The following is a 21997-nucleotide window of genomic DNA, read 5'->3' on the forward strand; positions in this document are numbered from 1 at the left end:
AGAAGAAAAGTGAGGAGAAAAAGTGAATTGCATGTGGCAGCGTTCCTCAGACCTGTCCTCGTGACTCCCTAACGGTGCATGTTCTGCAGGCAGCCTCCCCTACACCTCAGGTGGGGTAATTAGTGTCTCAGTTACATGGAATCCACCTAGCTGAGACACTTATTACCCACCTCAGGGGGTAATTAGTGGCAACCTCAGCTATGTACTTTTGTCAGTGCTTTTCCAAGCGCTTTCTGCGCAATTTTCGCTTAGAAAAGCGCTTTTATAAACGCTTTTCTAAGTGCTTTTGTTGAGCGATGATTTTTTTTCACTTCCTGCCGTCAGTCAGGAAGTGAACTCTTCGACCCGGAAATGAATAAATACAATGTATTTATGCATGAAAGCCCTCTGGAAATCGCAATTCAAATCGCTTTTTCAAGCCCTTAGCGATTTCCCTATACTTTCTATTGAATCACAAACATTTAAAAAATGGTGCAGGAGCCGTGTTTGCGATTCCATAGAAAGTGCATCGCTCATGTGACAACAATCATATTGAGCATCATTGCACGAGCGCTTTTAAGGGGATTTTCAAGAAAACACATTGTGTGTACCTACCATTAGGAAACTTCAGTCACAATCAGAGCAGGGACAAGGTCCTCCAGCACCCAAGGCTGAGACAGCAAAGTGCGCCCCTCCATCCCTCCCACCCCAGCCGTCACACACTGATTGCTATTAGACTAAGAGGGCCACAGGGCCCACAACCTCCCCAACACCTTAATATCTAGTTATCTGGCTTGCAGTAACTGCTATGTATCCCCTTTTCTTATTTCTTTCTGCTTCATACACAATTAGGAATGACAACTGAATGAATTGTGCGCCCCCTCCTACACTGCGCCCTGAGGCTGGAGCCTCTCCAGCCTATGCCTCGGCCCGGCCCTGGTCACAATCTATGCAAAAGAGCTTATCTGAGCTCCACGCCCAAAAAAGTTATGGACAGCACTGGCTTTTAAGCCCTTATCTCAAATGTCTCTTATTGTATCTTGTTTGTTTATGGTTTTCCTGCAGAGGAAAGTTGAAAAGATCATTATCTCTGCTCTGTGAAATCATTTAAACTGCTGAAGCCCCCACACGATCAACAGCGGTCTTTTATGCAGCACAATTATCAAACAACTTTTGTTGTGAAACAAGTTGAAACAACCAGAAAAAAAGTTGGTTGCTATTGTTCAAACAACTGATAAGGCATCAATCCAACAGTTGGATTGGTGTCTTTTTGCTAAATTGTACAAATGTCTGCATGCAATTACCAATGTTACCAGCAGAGGTCAGCAAAGACCACTAAGATCATGAAATTCAAAACAGGTATAAAGAAATTCAATCGAGATATTCCAAGTAAGCTTCCTATTGTCAAGTTCAGGATGTAATTCTATATTAACTGAAAAAATGTAAAGAAAATCTGTAACGAAAAAAACCTCCCCTGGGGGGGTACTCACCTCGGGTGGGAGAAGCCTCCGAATCCTATTGAGGCTTCCCCCGTCCTCTTCGGTCCCACAGCGGCAGTGATAAAGCTCCCTGAGCAGCGGGGATGGAAATATTTACCTTCCCGGCTCCAGCGCAGGCGCAGTATCGGCTCTCCGCTCGGAGATAGGCGAAAATAGCTGATCTCTGTCGGTCCGCTCTATTGCGCAGGCGCAAGTCTCCTGCACCAGCGCAGTAGAGCAGACCCGACGGAGATCGGCTACTTTTGCCTATCTCTGTGCAGAGAGTCACAACAGCGCCCCCCGCTGGAGTTAGAATAGGTAAATATTGCACAGCCTGACAAATTGTCGGCTGTGCGTTCCGTGGGCTGCAGCGAGACCGCCGTTGGACGGAGGAGGACGGGGGAAGCCTCAATGGGATCCAGAGGCTTCCCCCTCCCGAGGTGAGTACCCCCCAGGGGAGGTTTTTTCAGTACAGGTTTTCTTTAAAACTCATCTAATAAGAAATTGCTTATTCAGTTTTTTTAGTGCTTGCTGTCAGATTTAATAAGAGCATGTGATATGAAAAAATAAAATAATATTTCTGATGGTTTCCATCTTTACTGTTTATCTGTGTTGACATCACTTCTGCCCTTTTTACAGCTGATTTTACATATTACTGTCCCTCCCACAGCAAACATCACTTATGCAAGGAATACACCATGAGGTTTCTTTGGCAGATAGATGGCTCGATATATAATTTCCAACAGGTCCGTTCTGATTTTGATTATTTTTCTAATCGATTTTCTCATAGAAGCGAATGGAAATGGATAAGAAACAACGATTGAAAAAAACATCGGAAAATCGATCAGACCTGCCGAAAAAACTCATAGTGTATTCCCAGAATTAGATGACAGGCTTGCATCACTATGTAAACTCTTCAAAGAGTGATGGGGATTCCTTATCTTCTGGTCATCATAGTGTGCTTATCTTATTTAAAATGGGAAGTTTCTGTTATTTGCATTTTAAGATAAGCTTGTTACTGCAGCTAAAAAAAAAAAAAAAAAGATTTAGCACAACCCTGTTGGCACTGCAAAGTTCAGAGCAGTTCAGCAAAGGTACATAGACCAGAACAAAAAATTAGGGGACGTTCAGGGACCTATTTTAGAAAAAAAGGGTTTACCTATATATTATAATTAGGGGAACTACCGGTAACTATTTTTAGGCAATTTTGTATTTTTGGATGTTACAACCCCTTTAACCACTTCGCCATATCTGGACGCATATATCCGTCCAGATAGGCAGTGGTGCTGCAGCCGTGTGTTGCGCGCGATCGGGCGCGCGCCCGCGCGCGCCCCCGCTACCTCCCGCTGCCCTCCCGATCAGTGAATGGGAATATAATTCCCATTCACCGATCCAAGTCCCCGGCAGAAATACCGACGCTTTCTCATCAGAGAGCGTGGTATTTCTGCCCCCAGGAAACAACTTCTCTTCATTTTAGTTCCTAGATGCGACATCGTTCGCATCTAGGAACTTTTTGAATGTGGCCATCTTGTGGCCAAATAGTAAACTGCACCCACATACCTGTATTGAATAAAAAATACATTATTTTACATCTAAAATTGGCTATTTACCTCCCAAACTAAAATTACCCAAATACATTTTTGTATTAAAAAAAATAATAAAAAAAATTACAATAAAAAAAAAAAAACTACATAAATAGTTACCTAAGGGTCTGAACTTTTTAAATATACATGTCAAGAGAGTATCTTATTACATTTTTTTAAAATTATAAGCTTGTAAATAGTGATCGACGCAAATTGAAAAAATGCACCTTTATTTCTAAATAAAATATCGGCGCCATAAATTGTGATAGGGACGTAATTTAAATGGTGTAATAAGCGGGACAAATGGGCACATAAAATGCATGGGTTTTAATTACTGTAGCATGTATTAATTTTAAACTATAATGGCTAAAAACTGAGAAATAATGTTTTTTTTCCATTTCTATCTTAATCTTCCTGTTAAAATGTATTTACAGTAAAGTGGCTCTTAGCAAAATGTACTACCTAAAGAAAGCCTAATTAGTGGCAGAAAAAACGAGATATAGATCAATTAATTTTGATAAGTAGCGAATGAATGGGAGGTGAACATTGCTTGGATGCATAAGATTTTCGAAGCTGTAGGCTGAAGTGGTTAAACTACTAAATGTATGAGGCTTTGATGAAATGACTTTGGTAGGACATTTACATGTCTATGTACTCTGTAAAGTGCTGCAGAAGGTGTTATATACAATAAATACATAATAATAATAATAATAATAATAATAATAATAATATGGTAGGACATTAGACTATGACTATGATGGGATTAGATTGTGAGCTCGTCTGAGGACAGTCAGTGACATGACTATGTACTCTGTACAGTGCTGCAGAAGATGTCAGTGCTATATAAATACATAATAATAATATGGTAGGACATTAGACTGTGACTATGGTAGGATTAGATTGTGAGCTCCTCTGAGGAAAGTCAGTGACATGACTATGTACTTTCTGTACAGCGCTGCAGGAGATGTCAGTGCTATATAAATATATAATATGGTAGGACATTCACATCTTTCTCTCACCCTTTCAGCATCCTGCGGCCCAACCAGTAACCAAACCAAAGCGCCACCGGCTGGTGAAAGCGCTGTATGACTTCAAGGCTTTGGAACCGGATGAGCTCAGCTTCTACACCAACGACCTCATAGAAGTGCTGGACAGTCCCAATGATTTCTGGTGGCTGGGGAAGCTCGGCGAGAAGACTGGACTCTTTCCTGTTAACTATGTAATGACGAGCATGAACCGGTGACAGGCGGGGAATGTGTCCCAGAGGCGGAGTTTCCTTGCCCCAGAGGCGGGGTTTCCTTGCCCCGGAGGCGGGGTTTCCCCAGAATGGACTGATTTCTGCCCACACAGAGAATTTAGAAAACTTTATCATTCTGACAAACAAAATACAAAACAGCTAAGAGTGTCTACGAGAGAGGAGAGTTCCTGTGTTGTCATTGTGCTATTTATTGGGGTGGGTGGAGTCTTTGACTGTCACCTCATTTTTTTATTTTTTTAATGGATTTTTATTTTTTGCTGACCTGCTGTAATTGCATTAAATAAAACAGATACTCCAGACACAGAATTCTTGGATCTAGTTTATGCGCAATAATTATCGATATTCTATTCTTGGGCAGTGGTATTGCCAGTGGCGTAGCTAAGGAGTTGTGGGCCCCGATGCAAGTTTTACAATAGGGCCCCCCAAGCACTCTTTATATAACAATTGATAAGGCGCACCAAAACCTTCCAATGGCACCTACAGTGTCAGAGGCGCAAGAAGACGATGGGGATCAGTTTGTTTATGATTACTACTATTCAAAGAATCTATAGAAGTGATTATTATGAGCACAGGACCAATAGAGAGCTAATACTGTAGTTGAGGAAGGGCCCTTTGGGGCCCCTCTGGCCCAAGGGCCCCGATTCGGTCGCAACCCCTGCAACCCCTATTGCTACGCCCCTGGGTATTGCTAAACCTAACCGTATTGTCACACGACCCCTCCATCTACCCATGCCTAATCTAACAGACCCCCCACTAATGCCTAACCCTAACCAACCCTCCACTGTTGCCTAACCCTAACAACCCCCCACAGATGCCTAATTCTAACCAAACCCCCCCCCCCCCCCCCTCCCCAGATGCCTAACCCTATCCAACCCTCCACTGTTGCCTAACCCTAACAGCCCCCCACAGATGCCTAATTCTAACCAAACCAACCCCCTGCCAGATGCCTAACCCTAATCACCCCCCCCCCCCCCCACACACACACACACACACAGATCCCTGACCGACTCTAGCCCTTGACCGATACCTAACTGACCCTCCCACACATTTAGATATAAGGTATGTAAGTGGCTGTCTCAGTCCTGACAGGAAGTGACTACAGTGTGACCCTCACTGATAAGAAATTACAACTATGAAACACTTTCCTAGCAGAAATTGGCTTCTGAGAGCAGAAAAGAGATACAAAGGGTCAATAGTTCATAAATTTTAGCTCTGGCATACTTCTATGAATGTGTCATTGAGCAAAAACAATAAAACTGTTAAAAACTTAAAAAAGTAGATTTAAACATAAAATAAGACTGTGCAGGAGATATTTTTCTCTTTTTTATCTTCAATTTGCAAAAACTGCCACTTTTATTTTTACAACACCGTGCAGACAGCGAAGTCAGACTCAGTCCAAATTTTTACTACTGTTATTATTATAGTTATTACACATTTATATTGCGCTGACACATTAACCTCCGCGCTTCACAGAGAACACATAGCAGCAGCATCTCTAGCCGTCTTTCTTCGAGGCTCGCCATAAAATATACTTAAAGGGTACCAGAGACGAAGCACCCTTGTGTATTTTACCATACATATCAGTAAGAACATTAGAGAAAACACCTACCCTGCTCTCCGTTTCACCCTCACTGCTAAAAGTGTCTGTTATCAGCTGTGATAAGAATCCCGGATTGAGCATTTAGTCTGGCTTTGCTGGGAATGATTATAGCTGAGTCATTATAGCAGAGCCACAAGGGGGCAGGCTTGGGCTTGAAAAGACACCAGAGAAGACAGACTCCACTATAATCTTTCCGTAGCAAAGCTAGACTGAGTGCTCAGTGGGGGATTCTTATCAGAGGTGATAACAGTCTGATTAAACAGAGAACAATGAAACAAAGAGCAGATTAGGTGTTTACTGTCATGTTCCCACTGATTCATAAGGAAAAATACAAGAGGGTGCTTCTTCTCTGGTTCTCTTTAACATGTTTTATGGCCAATGTTTGGGGAGAAAACAACTTACCTGTAAATTTTTGGACTGTGGAAGGAAACTGGAGCAAACTCATGCAGTAAGCGGGAAAAGTACCAACCCCCCATGCAAATGGCCCCTGAAAGGCAGATAATAAGGACAACTGTAGAGAGAAGAATATGGAGGCTGCCATATTTATTTCCTTTTAACCACTAAGCGACCGTGTCACGCTGATGGGCATGCATGCAGCGCCAGCACCAGTACCACCTAATGCTGATCTGCATAAAGTCCTTGGGGGCGTGGTTTGCAGGAGCATCGGCGCACTCATCTCCGCTTCGATGACGCAGCTCCGTCTTCAGTCTCTGCTCGGAGACTGTTAGCCAGCGAAACCGCCGCCGTCTATTAACACAGTACAGTGCTGCGATCTAAGGCAGTGCTGTATTGGGGACAGCCGTCCTGGGGCTTCTCTCAGCCCCCTGTAGCTGTAATGTCCCACGCCGTCCTCCTCCAATCTGCCGTTCCCAATTATTTGTCTAACAACACGAATAGTGCGCGCTCCCGCTCCCGTCATCGGAAGCTTACTGAGCAGTACGAAGTTTTCTTATACTGTGCCTGCGCAGTAAGCTTCCAATGACACGTGCAGGAACGAGTACGTGTGCAGCCATGGCCGCGCAGCAGCAGTTGGATGGGATGCCGCGGTAAACCGGGGTGGCGGCGAGGAACGGCGGATTAGAGGAGGACGGCACGGGACATTACAGCTACAGGGGGCCGGTAGAAGCCCCAGGTAAGTGTCAGATTTTATTTTCAAACCCTCCCCAGAGAACCCCTTTAAAGCCAGAGGATCAAAAGCAGATGGATTAATATGTAACGAGGGCCCTAAGCAAGGTAGTAGATTTGGGGGTCCTTTTGGTAAACTGAAAACCTGTAACATAAAAAACCTCCCCTGGGGGGTACTCACCTCGGTAGGGGGTAGCCTATGGATCCTATTGAGGCTTCCCCCGTCCTCCTCCGTCCCACGCCGGTCTCGCTGTGCCCCTCCTAACAGCGGGGATGTAAATATTTATCTCCCCAGCTCAAGCGCAGGCGCAGTATCACAGATAAGTGGAAATAGCTGATCACTGGCGGGCCGCTCTACTGCGCAGTGGCTTGCGCAATCTCCTGCAAAACCCCGCCCCAGGACTTAATGCCGATTGGCATTACGCGGTCCTGGGGCTGCCACCCTCCCGACGCCGAATGGTGTTAGGCTGTTGGGAGGGGGTTAAAGTATACCTGAGACAAGTACACTTTAAGATTTTATATTTACCCAGGGCTCCCTCCAGCCCCATGAGCACTGAGGCCAGGGGCGGCGCCAGGGGGGTGTTTGGGGGTGCTCGAGCACCCCCTAGAATTGTCCAAGCACCCCCAAAGCACCCCCTGGAGTGAACTGACTTCAGGCGTCTAAAAGACGCCAAGTCAGTTCACACAGCGGCAGCACGGAGCAGCAGGCAGGGCTACGGTAAGATGGCCGCCCGGAGCCCTGTTCTGCAGACTTCGAGTCTGCAGTGCATGGCTTCGGGCGGCCATTTTCCCGTAGCCCTGCTCTCTGCATGCAGGCAGGAAGTCTCGTTGTGACGTCGGGAAGGAAGAGGATCGTGGGCGCGCGGGCGCTGCGCGCCACAATGAGGTCGGGACTCGGGACAGGAGGTCGGGAAAGAAGGTCTTCTGGCTGTAGGTGAGTAAATGGGTTTTTCTTTTCTTTTTCAGGTGATGCTGATTGTGCATATTGGGGTCATATCTGCTACGGATTGTGCATATTGGGGTCATATCTGCTACGGATTGTGCATATTGGGGTCATATCTGCTACGGATTGTGCATATTGGGGTCATTTCTGCTACCGATTGTGCATATTGGGGTCATTTCTGCTACCGATTGTGCATATTGGGGTCATTTCTGCTACCGATTGTGCATATTGGGGTCATTTCTGCTACCGATTGTGCATATTGGGGTCATTTCTGCTACCGATTGTGCATATTGGGGTCATATCTGCTACGGATTGTGCATATTGGAGTCATATCTGCTACCGATTGTGCATATTGGGGTCATATCTGCTAGCGATTGTGCATATTGGGGTCATATCTGCTACCGATTGTGCATATTGGGGTCATATCTGCTACCGATTGTGCATATTCGGGTCATTTCTGCTACGGATTGTGCATATTGGGGTCATATCTGCTACCGATTGTGCATATTGGGGCCATATCTGCCACCGATTGTGCATATTGGGACCATATCTGCCACCGATTGTGCATATTGGGACCATATCTGCCACCGATTGTGCATATTGGGACCATATCTGCTACCGATTGTGCATATTGGGACCATATCTGCTACCGATTGTGCATATTGGGGCCATATCTGCTACCGATTGTGCATATTGGGGTCATATCTGCTACCGATTGTGCATATTGGGGCCATATCTGCCACCGATTGTGCATATTGGGACCATATCTGCCACCGATTGTGCATATTGGGACCATATCTGCCACCGATTGTGCATATTGGGACCATATCTGCTACCGATTGTGCATATTGGGACCATATCTGCTACCGATTGTGCATATTGGGGCCATATCTGATAACGATTGTGCATATTGGGGCCATATCTGATAACGATTGTGCATATTGGGGCCATATCTGATAACGATTGTGCATATTGGGGCCATATCTGATAACGATTGTGCATATTGGGGCCATATCTGATAACGATTGTGCATATTGGGGCCATATCTGATAATGATTGTGCATATTGGGGCCATATCTGATAACGATTGTGCATATTGGGGCCATATCTGATAACGATTGTGCATATTGGGGCCATATCTGATAACGATTGTGCATATTGGGGCCATATCTGATAACGATTGTGCATATTGGGGCCATATCTGCTACCGATTGTGCATATTGGGGCCATATCTGCTACCGATTGTGCATATTGGGGCCATGTCTGATAACGATTGTGCATATTGGGGTCATTGGACGTGTTTTTTGTTAAAATCTGCTCACATTACGTGTATTTTCTTGAGAAAACCTGCACAATTATGTGAATTTTCTGGGAAAAGGGTCACCAAAACTTGGGCCCTCTGTCTTTGTGTTGCACTTTTAAAGGGAACCCGAGGTGAGAATAATATTGAGGCTGCCATATTTATCTCCTTTTAAGCAATACCAGCTGCCTGGCTGCCGTGTTGGTCCTCTGCCTCTTATTCTTTCAACCATAGACCCTGAACAAGCATGCAGCAGGTCAGGGGTTTCTGACAATATTGTCAGAACTGACAAGATTAGCTGCATGGCTTGTTTCTGGTGTAATTCAGTTCACTACTACAGCCAAATAGATCAGCAGGGCTGCCAGGCAACTAGTATTGTTTAAAAGGAAATAAATATGGCAGCCACCATATCACTCTCACCCTGGGTTCACTTTAAATTACAGTTAGCCCCGCCCTCATCCGGTCATGACCACGCCCATTTCTTCGCCGCGGCGCGTTTCGCGCGCCGCAGGTTGTAGCCACACCCATTTGTTGCCACGGCGCGCTTCGCGCGCCGCAGGTCGTCGGCTCCCCCGGAAATTGGTCCAGCACCTGCATAGCACCCCCTAAAAAAATTTCCTGGAGCCGCCACTGACTGAGGCGTTTCTGGCCGTCCTCTCAAGTGACTCCATTCGCCTGGTATTGGTTCCGGTAATCTGACTTATTGCGTTTGGGTAGGCAGACCTATGCCCAGGTGTGAAATCCCCAGATTTTTTCCTGGTTGTGCATTAGAAAAAAGCTGTTTCTTGTGTTGTGAAGTTTATTCATTCGCATTGAGTATTGCCTGTTTTGTTGGAGTTGACCAGCAGGGGTCGCAATTGCATATTCTGTATGTTTTCAGTTGCTCCTGTTCCAATACCACTGTTTCCTGTTTTCTTGCCATGGATATTACATGGTGTATCATGATAGGGACAAATTGATATCAGTCAGATTCGAACAAAATAATCAAATTGCCCCAAAAAATCAGTATGTTTGTGCCTGGCTTTAAATCAGACCTTAACTCAGAACTTTCTCTCTGCTCTAAAAGATAAGTAACAACATCATAAGAAAAACATTTCTTTGTTACAGCGGATACAAATCCTGCAATAAATCTGTAGTGTGTCTACTTCCTGCTTTCATGGAAGCAGAACTATTATTAACAGCCTGTGTTTTCAAATTAGCTGCTCTGCCAAGGCAGCCAGCTGACACAGTTAAAGGATCAAATTACAGTTGTGATTAGTCACAGATGAGGGGGAATTAGACAGGCTAAACTCTCTACATACATACAGGGTCTCTATGCTTTCCTTCTGTCCTGTGCAAGAGGTTAGGTCCACTTTAATGTCACTGAGAATTATGGGTCATGTCAGGAAATAGAAGCATGATATATACAGGACACTCCCTGTTTCTCCATAGTGATGGGAATTCCGGCTCTTCTCGGAGAATCGGATCTTCTGAATTGGCTCCCATTAAAGAGCCGGTTCTTACGGCTCTGAATCGGCTCTTCATTAAATATCAACAGACACCACTCAGAATCGGAGTAAAAGCCCCGCCCCAGTCTCCATGACAACTCCAGACTGCTTCTCTGACTGGGGCAATCCCTCCTGCTACTGCTCTGCTCCGCCCCATACACTCCTACAAGCTGTAAGAGGAGGACTACATCTCCCAGCATGCCTCAGCGCCCTTTATTACACAGCAAAGCAGAGCTGTGTGGGGCGGCTGAGGCATCGGCTCTTTCAAAACTGAGAACCGGCTCTTGTCGTTCGCAGCAAAGAGCAGTGTTGCCAACTCATCCCTTTAATTACTGACACACATGAATTATACAGGTTTTGTGGCTAGGTAGATGCAGTTAAGGCACTGATTATGTGCAAATAGCCCCAGAACCTGTATACGTTAGATGTGTCAGTAATTAAAGAGATGAGTTAGCAACACTGGCAAAGAGCCGGCTCGTTCGCGAACGACCCATCACTATTTCTCCAGTCTCAAGGGAAGACTGATTACTGCTGATAGACTTTTATGGCTGAGCATGCTTGTTAAGATAAGTCCAGCTCCAGGTAAACATGGTTGTTTGGCCAAAACTAAAGTTTGTTTTGATGTCACAATTGTACATGATGTCTAAGCAAGCATCACCTCTTCCCAGTCCCAGCTGGCAGTGATTATTCTGACTGATATGTTCACCGGTGTCACTTAACCCCTTCGGGACCTACACCCAGGCATTTTCCATGCGGGGTGTTTGTGGGGGACGGGCAGCCGGATCCTGCCTGGGGTTTGCTGGGCTGTGTCCATACTGCCTCCAGATGTCCCCCCTTTCACCAGCAGCCTTTACTCACCTCCCAGGCTCCAGCGATGAGCAGCTGTAGACACCTCCGCTGTCGCTGGCTTCCCGACTCGTACTGACACTAAGTTCTGGGTCTCGGCTTAAAGACGTCATCAACCTGGGACCTGGCACTTAGCGTCAATACGGCAGGGATGCCGGCCAGAGAGGAGGGGAGTGCCAGGATGGTGAGTGGATGCTCTTCCCCCCCCCCCCCCCCCCCCCTACTGCCGCAGCTCTATAAGTGATCACTATGATCCGCCGGCGATAGTAGTGATCACGTGATCAGCAGCCATACACGATGGGTCCCTTCACCCCCAAACCCACCCCTGCAAGACTTGGTCGTCAACTTGGTCGTAGATATTCTCTTCCTGGAGGCAGGGCCAACGGCTGCAGCCCTGCCTCTAGTCGCGTCTATTAGACGCGCATCGCCGCCTCTCCCCCACCCCTCTCAGTGAAGGAAGACTGAGAGGGGCGGGGGAGAGGCGGAGGTACGCGTCTGATAGACGCGCGGGAGGCAGGGCTGCGGCGGTTAGCCCTGCCCCAACCAGGAAGCGCTCCCCCGCTGCATGTAGGGGGATTTGGGGGTGAAGGGACCCCCGTTAAGCCGCGGGATAGCAGCGTTTTAGCAGGGGCACACATGCCCCTGCTATCTATGAGGTCTGAAGCGAGATTTATTCTCGCTTCAGACTCTCTTTAAATCTACGTCCAGTCAGGGCGGCAGCACCACCTGCTGGACGTAGATTCAAACTACGTCGTTCCCCAAAAGGTTAAGGTACCTATACATCTCTCGACATGGCGGCCAATCAACCATCCGATTCGAAAATCAGTGCCACTAGGTGCATGCCTGATTGACGATGCGACCAATTGCAGGCTGAAACTGGTGCATGTATCGATCGGACATGCAAGATGCCGGTCTGATGTGCTCAATCGGGTGTGCGGTGGTAACAGCAAACAATATTTGGTCAATCGACAAATGTGACAAAACCCGCTGTGCTGTTCCCCCAGTGTATAAATCTGCCCCCCGTGTTTTCATTTATACATTACCTGTCCTGTGTCACCCACCGCATTGTGCCCTTCCGTCTTCCATGTGCGCCTCACACGCTATCGGCATATATCGCACGACGCGTGTGTGACGTCGCATGTGCTAAACACTGGTGCAAATAGCAGAGGAAGAACCGGAATATGGATGGGCACTACACAGTGAGCGACACAGGACAGGTAATGTATAAATGCACACACAGGGGTACACGCGGGGCCCTGGGCCCCCTGCACCTGCATATGCTGTTCCTCCAGTAGTTTTTTTTTTTTTTTTTTTAGCTTTATTGGCTCCTGTTGCGCACAACAGGAGCCCGGAGTAAGCAAGGCTTTATGTACATGCACGGAAAAAGTGGAAGTGCATAAACGCCCCACAAAAATGTGCATGAGCAGCCCCGGGCCCCACAAAAGCAGGGCCCTTTCCGTTGTTCCCCCGGAGGGGATACTCCCCGTTTGCCTCCGGCGCAGGGGGCTTTGGGGTCCACCGACACCCGAAGGATTGGAGGACCCCGACTTGCCACGTGGTTGCCCACTGGCCAGGGTTGGCTCCCCCAAGAGGGAGCCTCTAGTCGGGGACCGAAGTCCCAAGGGGACTAGTCACCAGTGCCAGCAAGCTGGCCCCGACCTTGCGGCCGGCGTTATAAAAATTCCGCACTCTCCCTAGCCAAAAGGCCGGGGAGCTGTGTTAGTTGGCTAAGCATACTGGTAGTACAGACCTTAGCGCCTTACTCCGCCACGGGGTTCCTCCAGTACTTACCCCTGTTATCGGAGGGGTTCTGAACCAAGGCAGCAAGAGACCCCACTTCAGTGATAACAAGCTGCCCCCCTCCTTATCTACCCAGTATTCTATCTATAGCGACGGGACTGTTGCATTGATCAGTTCTCGGGGAAAGCGTACAGCCTACACTCCAAACAATCACAGCCACGCCACCGTAAGCTAAATATACAACAGCGAGTTTATTTAATAGGGAAGTACAAAGAACACTGGCAATAGCTCAGGAATCCATTCCACCCAGATTAACAAAAGGCGAAATCTCCCCAACTGTTCCAGATCCCAGAACTGATCCATGACTTATTAAATATGCAAATCTCTCTTGCCAATCTGAATATCACTACTGGAGATGGAGGACATGCAACTTGCATGCTAATTTAATGCAAATCCTGTGCAGCTTTAAACTGGGTCAATTGTGAATTTGGCTGGCATGATTCCATGTTGCATACAAATTGCATTAAATTTGCATAAGAATTTCTGTACCTTATTAGCCATGTTAAGGTGCCCATTAACAGTACAATTTTTTCAACAAATGTGATCTTTCGATGCGCTTTTAATGACCGAATTGTATCGAAAATTTGCTGTTTATGATGCAATCGACAAGGAACGATTCTTTGGTCGATTGCTAAATAGGATAAAATCGATCCGATGGTTGGATTTTATGATCCAGTTTGAAGAAAGAATCATTCAGTAAAAATGTAAACAGTCGATAATTGCCTTCCGTTAGTTACAATCGTTCAAATTGCGTCAAAAGATCGTATCTGATGAGAAAATTGTACCGTTTATGGGCACCATTAGGCCTCTTTCACAGTGGGACGTTGCGTTTGATGCGACGTTAAAGTCGCACAACGTGCCCCTAACGCAGCGCATGTAGGTTATGAAATTGGACGTTATTCTGCACTGAGTTATGTGTCTCTTGATGCGCCGCTTTCATCACATACTGATGGAATGAAAACGACGCATGCGTTACATTTACAAAAAAACAAAACCTTACTGAGCATGTGCAACACACACAACGCAGCAGATTTATTGCTAAACACACAGCATGCAGCACTTTCTAAATATTGCTACACGCTACACACAACGTAACGTGTGCACTGTGAATGTCGCACAGACTAAAATTTTATAACGTGCGACTTTAACGTCCCACTGTGAAAGAGGCCTGAGTTTTCTAGGTAGAAGAAAACAACATTTTGTAAAAGTAATATCTTTTAGTGGTTAACTGATGAGGTAAAAATTATGCAAGATGTTTTCAGGGATCTAGTCCCCTTCTTCAGGCATATTTCCAGATGTTAACTCAAGTAACACACTGTATGCAGCACAACTCATCTACCTGATTACTATTCACCTGCATACAGTGTATTAGTTCAGCTAACATCTGGAAATATCCCTAAAGAAGGGGATGGTTTCCCTGAAAACTTGTAAATTTTAACAATCAGTTAGCCATTAAAAAGGTATTACGGTTTACAAAACTTTATTTTCTCTACAGTGGCATAGCTAAGGAGCTGTGGGCCCCGATGCAAGTTTTACAATGGGGCCCCTCAAGCACTCTATACATAACAATTGATACGGCGCACCAAAACCTGCCAATGGCAACTACAGTGTCAGAGATGCAAGAAGGGGATGGGGAACAGTTTGTTAATGATTACCACTATTCAAAGTATCTATAGAAGTGAATATTATGAGCACAGGACCAATAGAGAGCTAATACTTTAGTTGAGGGAGGGCCCTTCGGGGCCCCTCTGGTCCAAGGGCCCGATGCGGTCACAACCTCTGCACCGCCTATTGCTACGCCCCTGTTTCTCTACATACATATTGCATTTGCATGAAAGCCAAAAGGGCTCCTCTTTGGGAGCCCTGTCCCTCTTTCCTCCTCATTTGTCCCTCTTTCTGTGTAAATATATATATTTCTCTACTAAAAATGTGTTTGATTGACTCAAAACTTTATTCCCATCCTTTAAATTGATATATTACTGATTGTAAAATGTTAATATGAAGGAAAATGAACCAGGATAGAAAAGACCAGTGTAGTTTGAGTTATAAAACAAAATATTTTTCTTATGAAATCTTTATGGCATGCGTGACTAGGGGTGTGACTAGGGCATGACCAGGGGTGTGGCAGGGGCATGACTCTTTCTCATCTCAAAAAGTTGGGAGGTATGAAAAAGGGAGGAGGGAAATGTGGGAGGAAACCAAGAGTTAATATAGTGTAGTAGGTTTGTGACATGGGAATTAAGACGACATGAATAATTATACTCACATCTGGGTGCCACAACAGTAGGCAGGTGAGGAGACCATACCTGACCTCACACGGGTTAAAAAGTCGCTCTCTGCAATTATGGACAAAACAGCAAAGGGATATACCTTCTGCACGAGGTGGTGTGATTATGTATATACCCGTCTTTCCCCGAAAATAAGACACTGTCTTATATTATTTTTTCCTTCAAAAGATGTGCTAGGTCTTATTTTTGGGGAGGTCTTATATACAGTATTTTGTTAAGGCAGCAAGATCCCCATTCCGAGATCCTCATTCCCCCACCTCCACTTTACCTTCTGATGACCCCTCATCCAAAAAGACAAATCCCCGCTCTCCACTGCCCGCAGATCAGCGGTGAAGGCAGCTCGTTACACTGTAACAGCACTTCCATGTACAGGAAGTAAACAGAGATGTCACTTCCTGTACACGGTAGTGCTGTTACAGTGTAACGAGCTGCCTTCACCGCAGTTTACCACTGAAATGCGGGTTGAATTATGCCGGCGGGCAACGGAGAACAGGGCCAGCAGACGATAAAGCAGTGGTGGGGGAATCATCAGCAGTTTACCGCTGATCTGTGTCTTGAATTACTAGTATGTCGGCGGGCAGTGGAGAGCGGGGATGCGTTTTTATGGATGAGGGGTCATCAGAAGGTAAAGTAGGGGGGGTGCAGACGGACGGGCTTTCCGCAGCCACTAGGGCTTATTTTAGGGGTGAGGCTTATAGTTCGAGTATGCTCGAAATGTGTAATAGGTCTTAGTTTAAGAGGATGTCCTACTTTCGGGGAAACACGGTAGTTTAGAGGTGCCAAAGTTAACTAAAATTATAGAAAACAGTTTAAAAAAAGAGAATATAAAGATAAACGTAACTCCTCTTTGCGTAAAAAAAACTCAATGCTTAGGTTTAGGCCCAGTTCACATTAGTGTTCTGAGCCAAAAGGATCCGGTAAGCGGTCTCAATCAATCAATGATTGATAGGATCCGTTTTCACTCAGCAAATACATACCTAATCTTCCACAGCAGGCGGCGGTAGAGGCTTCCTCTTCTTCCGCTGTGACTATTGTCATTTAGTCACATGACGCGGAAGAAGACAGAAGCCTCTACCGCCGGCTGCTACAGAAGATTAGGTATGTATAAACCCTCGCTCACCCACCTGCCGGCTGCTGCACCCTCCCCTCATCCTCCCGTCATTAGATTTGCGTCGGCCCATGCCCCCATCCCCTGTGGAATGGTCCGTTAATCTTCACTAGTGTGAAGAGACGTTCTGTTTCCATTGCCCCAATGCTGCTGCATTTTTTGTCCGGATCCGTTCCGCTAAGCACAACAATCCGGAAAATAAGGGCCTGCGGCAATTTTTAGGTCCGGGGATCGGAACGTATCCGTACCAGCGGACGCATGTGAATGGATTCATAGGTTAACATTGGATCCTTTCACATCCGTTCTGTTTGTACAGTATACGTTCCGGTTCCGATCCGCAAACAAAACGCTAATGTGAACCGGGCCTAAGAGCTGTCATTTGATTGATCCAAGTAAACAAAAACTCCCATCGATCTAGTTCAAACTCTTAACTTGTTCACACTACGAGAGCTTTTCTAAGCGCTTTGTGATTTTATAAGCTATGACTAATGTTTTCCTATGTGAGTGTTCTCACTAGAGTAATGTGATTTTGTAAAAATCCCCATAGCATTGCATTAGCAAGAGCTTTTAAAATCTCTAGCTTTTTAAAAGCTCTTGTAGTGTGAATCAGCCCTTAGGGCCCATGCACACTAGAGCGTTTTAAAGCGCTAGTGCAATGAAACCCTATGGGCAGAGAAAGAAAAAAAGGAACACAGCATAGCTATTTGTGTGCTAGGCACTGTCCATACCCATGTCTATCTCATTATGCCACATGTCACAGGTCACCTTGGGTATCCTTTAAAGGTTATGATGCTGTTGCATATCTTTTAGAGCAGAGAGGATGTTGTGAGTTCAGGTCCACTTTAACCCTAACCTACAAAGCTCTCCACAATCTCTGTATTCTATACTTCTGAAGACGGGTACATCTGTACTGTGCATGCTCAAGCCTGGACACACACTGCGCTGTACAGATCTGCTCATCCTCAGAAGTACTCAGGGACACGAGTACTTCCATAGTCTGCCCAAGGTGGGCCGAAGACATATTCCATCTGCTGGTTGAATAATTTCACTGGAGGGACATCGGGGGAACAAGAGGAGGGAGAGAGGACCGTGAATACTCTATGGGATCCTGAGCCTTCCCTCTTCTTTGATGAGTATCTAAGTTTTGTTTTGTTTTTGGTTTTTTTGAGGTCGCTTCAGGTTCAGTTTAAGGGCTGGTTCACACTTGTCGCTTTTTCAGTGCTTTGCAAAGCGTATCTCTATGGATACATTCACACTGCGATCAATCGAGTGAGTGAAGGCTCATACACACATCAGACCATAGTCTTTGAAAAATGAAAGATCACAGACCAATTTTACCCCCTTCCATGTAGCATGAGAGCCATACCTACACAGTCTATTCTATGGAGCTGAACTCCCCATCAGACAGAAATCTTTGCAAGATGCTGCACATAAAGATGCTGTACACATGCAACAGATCAGTATCTGCAAAAGATCAGTATCTGCAAAAGATCTGTTCCTGCAAAAGATCCGTTCCTGCAAAATGCATTCATAGTCTATATCTGCAGATCCTCATATACACCTTGTTAAACAGACATTCATCTGCAGATCAGACAATCATCTGCAGATCTGAAGATCCATCCTGGTGGATCTGATCTGCAGATGAATGTCAGTTAAACAAGGTGTGTATGATGATCTGCAGATATCATAGACTATGAATGCATTTTGCAGCAACAGATCTTTTGCAGGAACAGATCTTTTGCAGGAAAAGATCTTTTGCAGATACTGATCTTTTGAATGTGTACAGCATCTGTGTGTGCAGCATCTTGCAAAGATTTCTATCTGATGGGGAGTTCAGCTCCATAGAATAGACTGTGTAGGTATGGCTCTCATACTACATGGAAGGGGGTAACATTGGTCTGTGATCTTTCATTTTCGAGAGAGAGAGAGAGAGAGAGAGAGAGAGAGAGAGAGAGAGCGAGAGAGAGTGTGTGTGTGTGTGTGGCGGTTGGTGGTACCGGGCCTAGGGCACTAGGAAGTCCAAATCCGGCCCTGAACAGTGCAGCCACCATAACTCCACCCATAAAAAGTGTGACCACAACATCTGCTACGTGGGGGGAGTCTGTAGCGAAGGGATGGAGGGGGTGTAGCTGGGTCTTCCCCCAGAAGCTACGCCTCTGTCCGTGACACGGCAGACAAGGCCGAAGACTTACTGAACCGCCTCCAAACTAGGTCAGGCAATTTATCTTGGCAAGAAGCTGCCTTCTTGTCATTGTTAAAAAAAGAGAACTGCTCCAACAAGAAAGCTATTATCAGGGCACCGCATGTGCAAATTAATGTTCAGCTACCGTGACATCAGCAGAAATTAATAATGCTCTATAATAGATATCTCAAGTCCAGCAGGTTTGATTACTATTTCCGAGGAATAGCTCAAGGACAGAGTTCCGGTTTTAACATAGAACCAAGCGGCGGCGTAATATAAGGTCTGGTTGATGGCCATTCCATCTCAGCGGTCCCCCTGTGTGAATCCCTCCCCTGGCTTCCCGTTCAGTTTAGAATCACCTTCAAGATAATGTGTTAATTTTCCATAAGGCACTGTAGGCACGAGCCTACAGGCGCCTCATGATGGAAAGGCGGCTTAGTCCCCTCCCCAAGAGCCTCCTTCTCTCCTTCCATATGTCCCGAGCGGAGTGTAAATGGCAGGTTACTCACCCGGGTCTTGGCATTCTACTGACCAGATGTCCCTTTAGTCAGGGGGCACCTCCAGCTACTTAATACGGAGGTTCCTCTAGCTAACTACTACTAAGGGGCACCTATAGATACTTAAAGGATACCCGAAGTGACATGTGACATGATGAGATAGACATGGGTATGTACAGTGCCTAGCACACAAAGAACTATGCTGTGTTCCTTTTTTTCTTTTTCTGCCTGAAAGAGTTAAATATCAAGTATGTAAGTGGCTGACTCAGTCCTGACTCAGACAGGAAGTGACTACAGTGTGAATCTCAATGATAAGAAATTCCTCTTTTTATCTCTTTCTTGCTCTCAGAAGCCATTCTCTGCTAGGAAAGAGTTTTATAGTTGGTATTTCTTATCAGTGAGGGTCACACTGTAGTCACTTCCTGTCTGAGTCAGGACTGAGTCAGCCACTTACATACCTAATATTTAACTCTTTCAGGCAAAGAAAGAAAAAAAGGAACACAACATAGTTATATGTGTGCTAGGCACTGTACATACCCATGTCTATCTCCTCACGTCACTTCGGGTATCCTTTAATACTGAGGATAGACCTCAGATACCTATGACTGGCAAGGGAAATAGGGGAGAAGTGACAGCTGGGCCAGCCAGCACACTTGCGGTGCAGTTTAGCAGGGGTTTGCACATGGAGGGAGAAGTCTAGGGTGCCAGGACATTTGTGCCTATAGGCTCCTGTGATGTAAATCCAGGCCAGGTTTGGCCTACAAATCCCTTCACAACACCTCCCCGGCCTACATCTCTGAACCTGTCCACAGGTACACACCTGACCGGCCGCACACATCCATCCTATAAATGTCCTGTGTCTGAGCACTCACCCCATTACCATGCGAGTCTCCAGGATTTCTCAAGAGCTGCCCCTACTCTCTGGAACGCCCTGCCACTCTAATCCTCCCCTTCAAGCAAGCCCTCAAAACACACCTGCTCCTGCTGGCCCTACCATTCCTTATCAATGCCCTAAACCCTGCTGCTAAATAACGGCACATTGTCCCGTCCCCCCCGCGCCCCGATTGTGTGCCTACCCCTCAACCCCTGTATGTTTTTGTATAGGGTTCCCCTGCCCCTTCTGTTTCCTACTCGATCATGCACTTATCCCATTGAATGACTAAACTAGCTGGAATATTGGATCACCACTCCATGGACTTCATGAACCTAGCCTCTAACATTACTGTCCTCCAGCCATGCGTGATCGTATTGGTGTATTCCTGTGCTCCATTTTATTTTTTGTGACCTTAATTATTGTCCAGCACTGCCCAATAAATTGGCACTTAATAAAATTAATAATAATAAATTCACACGAGCGATTGGAATAACACCCAATTAAGGTATTTATGCAAAACAGGACATTACAGTATATACATAATTCATATCAGAAATAACTGTTGTTTCTCCCTTTCCCTGCTTACTGTAACTGCTTATTGGGGACAAGTGTGAATGTTGAATTTGGTGGCCTACGTCACACATCGGCCTATGATGGGGAGGAGTGGATTTGCGAAAGAGCGAATCACATTCACTAAACAGTTCATGAAACGACCCCATCTTCACAAAGCTTTGCAAATCTATAGACGAATACACACCCGGGCTTATTTATGCCAAATCATTACGGAATGCCTTTTGCAAGCAAACCATTTTGGAAGCTAACATCCACCATTAAGCTTGCAAAGAGAACAAAGATAGGGACAGCAAGAGCCAAATATAGTGTAGTATGTACTGGTGATCTGGGATGAAGTTGGTAGAGTAAATACAAATATACTCCACAAAGCAGGGTTACCTCAAAGGCAACCACTGTATAGGCAGGTGGGGAGATTAGACCTGACCCCACTCAGGATTAAAGCGGATCCGAGATGAAAAACTAACTATAACAAGTAACTTGTCTATATATGTTATCTAAAGTTTAGATAGTTTACACAGCATATCTAGCTGCAAACAGCTTCAAAAGTTTATGATGATTTATTCCTGTGATACAATGACAGCAGCCATGTTCTGTTTGTCACATTGTCACAGGCTGAGGGCTGGAGATGCTATCAGCTTGCCTGTGTGTGTAAATTCACTCCCCTCTCCTTCTCCCTCCTCCCCTCTGCCTCTGAAATCAATGGCTAGTAACCTCCTCCTGTCCAGACTGAGCTCCCATAACCCCTTGCTACAGTGCCAAGGCACTGTGAAAAGCTGTGGTTGAGGCTTGTTTGGTTTATAGGGAATTAGAGTATTATAATAAAACAAAAAAAGTATTTGGCTTGAGGAATGCCCTATAAACTATATGTAAGGAACGCAATTATGCAATGAGTAAAAGTTTATCTCGGATCCACTTTAAGAAGTCAATCTCCGTAGATCAGGAAAAGGATGAACAATGTAACAGGGATACAGAGGCGCCAGAAGAATAAAAATGTCTGAAAAGTATACAATTTGTGGAGTAGTGGTGGACTTACCTGCTCCAAACAGACACAAGATATGCCAACAAAGATTAGCAGA

General features: G+C 45.7%; 1 protein-coding gene across 4 annotated transcripts in view; it reads left to right on the top strand.

The window, feature by feature from the left end:
* GRAP2 (GRB2 related adaptor protein 2) overlaps positions 1 to 4592 on the top strand; it is a 504271-nt gene extending 499679 nt beyond the window's left edge. For all 4 annotated transcript variants that reach the window (XM_068252025.1, XM_068252023.1, XM_068252024.1 and 1 more), the window contains one exon: positions 4068 to 4592. In XM_068252025.1, the coding sequence (XP_068108126.1) occupies positions 4068 to 4283 (216 nt within the window). In that variant the 3' untranslated portion in view covers positions 4284 to 4592. The remainder of the gene's footprint in view (positions 1 to 4067) is intronic.
* The last annotated feature ends 17405 nt before the right edge of the window (positions 4593 to 21997 follow it).

Source organism: Hyperolius riggenbachi, chromosome 9 (genome assembly GCF_040937935.1).
Source record: "Hyperolius riggenbachi isolate aHypRig1 chromosome 9, aHypRig1.pri, whole genome shotgun sequence".
Lineage (NCBI taxonomy): Eukaryota > Metazoa > Chordata > Amphibia > Anura > Hyperoliidae > Hyperolius > Hyperolius riggenbachi.